The 7474-nt window shown below is 24.1% G+C and overlaps 3 protein-coding genes across 3 annotated transcripts in view; 2 read left to right on the forward strand and 1 right to left on the reverse strand.

Moving 5' to 3' along the window:
* Nucleotides 1-378, forward strand: part of Phum_PHUM345890 (spermatogenesis associated factor, putative) — a gene marked incomplete at both ends in the record, with an annotated part of 1686 nt that extends 1308 nt beyond the window's left edge. Inside the window, 2 exons of the mRNA XM_002427749.1 lie at nt 11-173; nt 366-378. Coding sequence (XP_002427794.1) covers nt 11-173; nt 366-378 — 176 coding nt within the window. The remainder of the gene's footprint in view (nt 1-10; nt 174-365) is intronic.
* A 1649-nt stretch (nt 379-2027) lies between these two features.
* Nucleotides 2028-4666, forward strand: Phum_PHUM345900 (DEAD box ATP-dependent RNA helicase, putative; the record flags this gene model as incomplete). Its single annotated transcript, XM_002427750.1, has 8 exons — nt 2028-2140; nt 2224-2299; nt 2757-2991; nt 3224-3367; nt 3567-3784; nt 3891-4200; nt 4298-4509; nt 4592-4666. The coding sequence occupies 8 exons, from the start codon at nt 2028-2030 to the stop codon at nt 4664-4666; spliced, it is 1383 nt and encodes a 460-aa protein (XP_002427795.1).
* Nucleotides 4667-6008: 1342 nt separating this feature from the next.
* Nucleotides 6009-7258, reverse strand: Phum_PHUM345910 (mitochondrial protein import receptor, putative; the record flags this gene model as incomplete). Its single annotated transcript, XM_002427751.1, has 2 exons — nt 6009-6110; nt 6461-7258. 2 exons carry the CDS (start codon nt 7256-7258, stop codon nt 6009-6011), a joined length of 900 nt encoding a protein of 299 aa, XP_002427796.1.
* Nucleotides 7259-7474: the final 216 nt, after the last annotated feature.

Below are 7474 nucleotides of genomic sequence, written 5' to 3' on the forward strand. Positions count from 1 at the left end.
AGATTAGTAGAATCAACACAAGGTTATTCAGGAGCGGAAATAGTTGCAGTCTGTCGGGAAGCGGCTTTGAAGGCTTTGGAAGAGAATTTCAACGCAGATAAGGTTTCGAAAAATCATTTTTTAAAAGCATTAGAAATTATATTGCCAAGAACTCCTAAAAATCTTTTACTCATGTATGAAAAATACTTGATGAAATAAAAATAAATTTTATAATTAATATTCAGAGTAATTTTTTTTTTTATAACCTTATTTTACCCAATATTAATTTTAAAAATATTAAAAAAAAGTTTTTTTTTTACGTATTTATTAAAAAAAAAAAAACTTATAATAAGGATTAGTGAATATTTGAAATCTTTATTTGTCAGTTATTTTCTGTAGCAAAAGGAAATAAACACAAAAGACAATGAGACTATAAAATTATTTTCAAAGGAAAATGTAAATTTCAATGGAATTTCCGGTTTAAGAATTTTTCGTTGACGTTCTGCGAGTCCGTAATATTTTAGGCCTATTTTGCTGTGATCGCTCAAGGGTAGGCAGGTGTAGAATGTTCAGGTTTGTTTCTAAAATTTTTTTTAAAAGCATTTTAACTTATTTATTTTAAAAAATTACTTGTTGTTTTTTTTTTAAAATTCAAATAATTATTTAAACAGTAATTAATATAAATTATTATTATATAAAAATTGGTACGTTGTAATGGGTAATGTTGCTTTCGATTTTATTTCGCCATTTTTTTTTGTTTGATGGGATGCTTGAATTGTAGTAAATGTGGTCGAGTATTATTATCAAAATTAATCCTCCTTGATTTAATCGAGTTTTTTAATTTACTTTTTAATCTTTAGAATTTTTATATTTGAAATTTTCATTTTAACGTGTTATTTTTGTACAGTTTCATTTTTTTTATATTATTTTTGACTGATTTTTATGACACATAGATGTCTTACTTCAACACATTATCATCAATTGCGATTAATTTTTAAATAGTAATTCTTTGTTTATATGTAAGTCCAACGTTACGCAAATTTATTATTTTCGTTTTAATATTTTAATTTTTTTTTATATTCATTACATTCAATATAAATCTATTCTTTAAATTGACTTTAGGTATTAATAAAGTAATTATTAATTATAATTAATTTGTAAGTTACGCGTAGCGTTACTTTTCGATAGCTGTGTCCTTGGTATGTTGTACGTACACGTTTATTAGGAAAATTTTTTTCTTTTTTTTTTTTTTACTTTTTAATATTAAATAGTAATGTACGACTCATTTGTTTCTAAAATGAATTTATTCAAATTAATTGTTTTGCCTTATTTTTTTTTGTAGCAGCCTGAATTTTTAAAGCTTTGTTATTTAAAAAGAATTAATCATGATGCCTAAAATGATTTTTTTTATATATAATATATATTGAGAAAATTTTAAATTTTCATACTAAATATTTTTTTATTATTTCCATAATTAAAAAATACAGGGTTAAACAAGTATGATATTTGCATAAATATGTTATTTTTTGTTGAATTTTTTTTAGTTTAGGGTTACCAATTTCATTTTAAAATTGTAGTTGAAAATTAAAAAAAAAGTTGTTGTATTACTTAAGTTTAAAAAAAATTTTTTTTAATTAATTTTTGTTTTTTTTTTTTTTTTTTAATTTTTATTAGCATTGAAAAGCAAATCAATGTAAAGTGTATTATGGAGTTATTGTCTACAATCAACAGAAATTATTGATAATTATTCTTCGAAACTAAGAAGAAAACAATTTATTATAACATATAAACTTTTTTTTAAAAAAAAAAAAAAAACATTTTAAGGAATTTTGGTGTTTTTTTTTTTTTTTTTTTTTTTTTTAAGACCATAATAAAATTCTTTTTTGAATTTTCAAATTGTTTTTTTTTTTTTTTGTTTGTGAATAATAATAATAATATATATCTGTGAAGACATTTTTTAAATTTAAAAAAAAAAAAAACAAAAAAGAAAGAAAGTTAAAAAAAACATTGGCGGAAGTAAATTAATTGACATTTTAACAAATTGTTTTATGGCTATTCATATACCTTGTGTTATCACAAATCATATTACCAAAATGATGACTGAAACACATATTTCCAATATTATGATGCCTGCTTTAAACAGTATTGCTTCTGGAAAAGTGTAAGTTTTTTTTTTTTTTTTTTTTCTTATTGTCAAGTTGTGTAAAATTTCAAAAGCATTAAAAATTATATTTTTGTATTTAGGGAAGTTGAAAAACCAGATGAAGGATGGAAGTCAAAATTAAAAAGACCTCCACCTGATAGAAGAGTTCAGACTAGTGTAAGTTACTTTAAGTTTTTGTTTTTTGATACCATTTAATTTTTTTTTTTTTTTTTAATGCATACCTGTATATTATATGTATGTGCTCGATATTTTTTAATAATCAATGCAATGATGAAAAAAGCCTGGGCCAATGAACCTAATGATTAAGTAGGCTTTTGGTGAGGTTATTTATTATCTGAGCAATTTTTTGTATTAAAAATTTAATTTTTGTCGTCAAAACTTAAAATACCTGTCGACTGTTGACTTAACTGTCGGAATAAATTTTTGTCTCAAGGATAATTCTATAATTATCATATTAAACTTTAATATACAGAATTTAGTAAATGAAGTTTGTAAAATTATTATTCTTACTCCAATTTAGTTTAAATTTTATATTTTTTTTTTTTTTTTACTTATCAATGATTTTTAATTATGAATTTTTTTTTTTTTTTCTCTCTCTCTCTATAAATAATAGGACGTAACTGACAGGAAAGGAAATGATTTTGAAGAATTTTGTTTAAAACGAGAGCTACTAATGGGGATTTTTGAAAAGGGTTGGGAAAAACCTTCTCCAATTCAAGAAGCTAGTATTCCAATAGCATTATCTGGAAAAGATATTCTTGCTAGGGCAAAAAATGGAACTGGAAAGACTGGGGCCTACACTATACCAGTTCTTGAATTGGTTGATCCGAAAAAAGATGTTATTCAAGGTATTAAATATTCATAAATTTTTTTTTTTGTAATAAAGATCATAATGAGGAAGAATGATGATAATGTAAATAGTCGGATTTCCCATCACTTTTATATATAAGTGACAAACATACCAACTGAAGTCTTCCTATTGCTAATCTCTCTTTTTTTGTTTTTTTTTTTTTTTTAATAAAAACTTTTTATATTTCAACTTTCCTTTTAGAAGAATGTTTAATGTCTTTTTATTTTTAGCTCTTATAATAGTACCAACTAGGGAATTGGCACTCCAGACTAGTCAAATCTGTATTGAACTGGCTAAACACATGGAAACAAAAGTGATGGTAACTACTGGCGGAACCAATTTAAGGGATGATATTATGCGAATTTACCAAAAAGGTAATAAAATAATAAAATGCTAATATTTTTTTTTAAAAAAACGAAGCATAATAAATGATGAATATTACTTAGGACACCTAAAGAGGAACCCTGATTAAAATTTAAATTTCTGATTGATTGAAAATGAAATTAGTAAATGCACAAGTTTTTTTTTTTTTTTTTAAACTTCTAATTGATTTCTATTTATTATTTTTTTTAGTACAAGTTGTTATAGCCACTCCGGGACGAATATTGGATCTTATGGAAAAAAATGTAGCTAATATGGATGAATGCAAAACGTTAGTTTTGGATGAAGCTGATAAATTATTATCACAGGATTTTCAAGGAATGTTGGATCATGTTATTTCACGTTTGCCGAAGGATAGACAAATTTTACTTTATTCAGCTACCTTTCCCGTAACAGTAAAAAATTTTATGGTAAAATAAGTTTTTTTTTTTTTTTTTTTTTTTTATTGAGTTTTAATACCGTATTGAACCGTGTGCATATTTATAATTTTTTTTTTTTTTTGTTTTTAATAAAAAGGAAAAGCATTTGCACGAACCTTACGAAGTGAATTTAATGGAAGAATTGACGCTTAAAGGTGTGACGCAATATTATGCCTTTGTTCAAGAAAGGCAAAAAGTCCATTGTTTAAATACGTTATTTTCAAAACTACAAATAAATCAGAGTATTATATTTTGTAATTCAACGCAAAGAGTGGAATTGCTTGCGAAAAAAATTACAGAACTTGGATATTGTTGTTATTATATTCACGCTAAAATGGCTCAAGCCCACAGGAATAGAGTATTTCACGATTTTAGAAACGGTCTTTGTAGAAATCTTGTTTGTTCTGGTAAATATGAAAAAAAAATTTTTTTTTATATTTCGTAATGATAATAAATCAAAAACGACGATGACATTAATTTTTTTTTTTTTTTTTTTAATTTCAGATTTATTTACAAGAGGTATAGATGTACAAGCAGTTAATGTAGTTATTAATTTTGATTTTCCTAAAATGGCAGAAACATATCTTCATCGCATAGGTAGATCTGGAAGATTTGGCCATCTTGGAATCGCAATAAATTTAATCACATACGAAGATAGACTCGCTCTTCATAGAATTGAACAAGAATTGGGAACTGAAATTAAGCCTATTCCGAAGGTATTTTTGAATTGCCTTTTTTTTTATATATATTTCATTTTAAATGTGTTTTTTTTTATTAATCCTTTTTTTTTGTTTACAGGTTATCGATCCTTCATTGTATGTCGCTAAATTAGAAGACACTCAAGGTATTGAGGAAGTAAATGTAAGTAAATAATTGAATATTTCCATAGCATCCACAGTATCTTCAAAAAAATCATTGCATTAATAATAAAAAAAAAAAAAAGGAAAAAAAGAAAAAAAAAAAAAACATACTAAAGCGACAATGTTGTTTCAAATCCAATCAATCAATCAATCATTCTTTTTTTTTTCTTTTTTTTTTTTTTTGGATTTGAAAAACAATTTTTTAAAAAAAAAAAAACCTACACTGTAGGTTTTTCGGTAATTTTTTTTTTTTAAACGTAACTTTTGTATATATTTTTTTTTTTTTTCTTTTTTTCTTTCCGGGGGTAATAATAATAAAAATATTCCCTGAATTATCAATTAATTAATTAATTAATTAATTAATTAATTTTACACGTTATTCAAACAAAAAAACGGTTTAAGCAAAAAAAAAAAATTATTGTTTAGACTAATAATCAACAGCAAACACAAAACAATCAGGTTCTCATAATGTTGTAGAACTAGCATTGTACAGTTTTTTTTTTTTTTGGAAAAGAATTTGGAATTTGATTAATTGAAATTTAAAATTTTTAAATTATTTTTTTGATTCTGATTGTTTGGAATCAAAATTTCAAAAAAAAACTAAACTAAACTAAACTAAACTAACGTGCAAAATGCATGTTTAAAGTTTGGGTTAAAATTTTTTTTTTTTTTTTTTGCTTTCACTTAATTCTTTATGTTTATGCTGCTGCTGTTGTTGTAAAAAAAAAAAAAAAAAAAAAAAATTTAATAATGGGAGAGGAAAACGTTTTCCTTTCTCAACTTTTTTTTTTTGTTTTTGTATTTTCCTCTTTTACATTCTACAAGTTCTCGAATGAATTTTTTAATGAAGTTTTGCCAACTTAAAAAAAAAAAAAAAAAAAAAAAAAAATTTTTAAATTTAATTAATGCCCCGTTAAATTTTTTTTTTTTTTTTTATATATTTATATTTAAATCGGAAAAATTTTTTAATTTTTTTGTTTGTTTTGCAAATAATGTTTTAATTATTTCGGCGATGAGTTTATTATTATAATTTTTAAACTTTTTTCCGTTATGATTGAAATTTATAAATTTGCATTGAAAAAAAAAAAAGAAATTTTATGAGAGAACTTGTAGAACAAAATAATTTTTTTTTTTTTTTTTTTTTTTGGCCAATATTTTTTTAAATCAATGTTTTTTTTTTTTTTTTTTTTTTTTTTTTCTCCCAAAAATTGAGAGTTTTTTAACACGCAGAATTTTAAAAAAAAAAAAAAAAAAAAAAATGAAAAAAATTTTTTTAACTCGAATTGCTTTAGCAATTTTATTATTATAATGGGGAAAAAGAGCCAAAGTATTATGTGTAATTTAAATCACGATTTTCATTCTCTTGTTTGATTGATTATATCGATCCGATTCAATTGTATAATAAAAAAAAAGAGGTACTTTTTTTTTTTTATTGTTATCATTAATATGCATTTCTTCTAGAGAAAAAAAAACAAAAAAGTATGAATCGGAAGAGGTGTGTGACATTTTATTATTATTTTCAAACGCGTTTAAAAAAAAAAAAAAAAAAAAAAAGTAAACGTTTTTTTTAATTGTTGCAAAAATAATAATAATGATAATAATAATTTTAAAAGAAAAATACGAAATCTTTTTTTTTTTTTTTTTTCTCACTAAATTATAATAAAAAAAAAATGTACTTCTTGTATAATTAATAGGAATTTTTGCGGTAAATGAAAAAAAAACTAATAATAATAATAATAATAATAATAATAATAAATAATGCTTCTGCTTCGGTAAAATTAATTTCTTCCGTACAAGCAGGTATGACTAATTCATAATTTCTGTTTTTAAAGCATTCAACTGCTTTGAGGTATCCTTTAGAGTTATCTCCATCAGTTTTAGACAAAAATGAGTTAATAGGATCATTTGCAAAGGTTGAGAAATAAGTTTTAATAAAAATTTCTGAAGGCATGACAGGTACTCTTTTTGCCATGGCTTCTTTGGCATGTTGCCGACCTAATTCTTTAAGAATTCTATCAGCTGATAGTAAAGTTGTTTGAGACTGAAAACTTTCTAATATGCAAGCAGCAGTCACATCTTCAAGAGCTTGTGTTAAGTCCTTTAAATGCTCACAAGCTTTAGCTCTTCTTGTAAGTGCTTTAGTATAAACAGGATTATATGATAAAGCTTTGGTGCATGCCTCTTTTACATCTTCATACTTTTGCAATTGCTCATAAGCTGCTGCTTTATTCTGGTAAAATGTAGCCAAACTAATGGTCTCTTTTTCAGGGCATATTTCAATAGCTTTTTCATAACTGGAAATAGCTTCTTCAAATTGTGAATTTTTAAAATGTTTGTTGCCTTCTTCTTTAAGTGCAGTTGCTAATTCCAGGGGTGTCTTTGCTATAGGTTCTCCAGCTCTTTTAGCAGACTTGTCGGTATCTATAACCGTGTCTCGTAATTTTCCTACAATCTTTCTATCTGATTCTTTGACTTTTCTTTTTTTATTTTTATTGTTTAAGTACCAGTAACCCACACCGACAGCAACTGGAAGCCCGACTGCCAATGCTAACTGCCATTTATTACCATATTTACCCACGGGACTTCCAGTATCAGCCATTTTCATTTTAAAACTCGAAAACATTTACCAATTACAAAAATGATTATTAGAAAAAAAATTGAAAAATTGATATTTTAAAAGAGCCTTTAATATTTTTTTGTCTCTGAAATTTTTGAAACCAAAAATTTTAGTTTTTGCTTAAAGCATTAGCGTTTCTTTTATTAATTTCACGATTAAAAACATTAATTTGAAAACATTTTAATGCAAACTTAAAGATATTGG

This window comes from Pediculus humanus, genomic scaffold (assembly GCF_000006295.1).
Source record: "Pediculus humanus corporis 1103172107761 genomic scaffold, whole genome shotgun sequence".
Lineage (NCBI taxonomy): Eukaryota > Metazoa > Arthropoda > Insecta > Psocodea > Pediculidae > Pediculus > Pediculus humanus.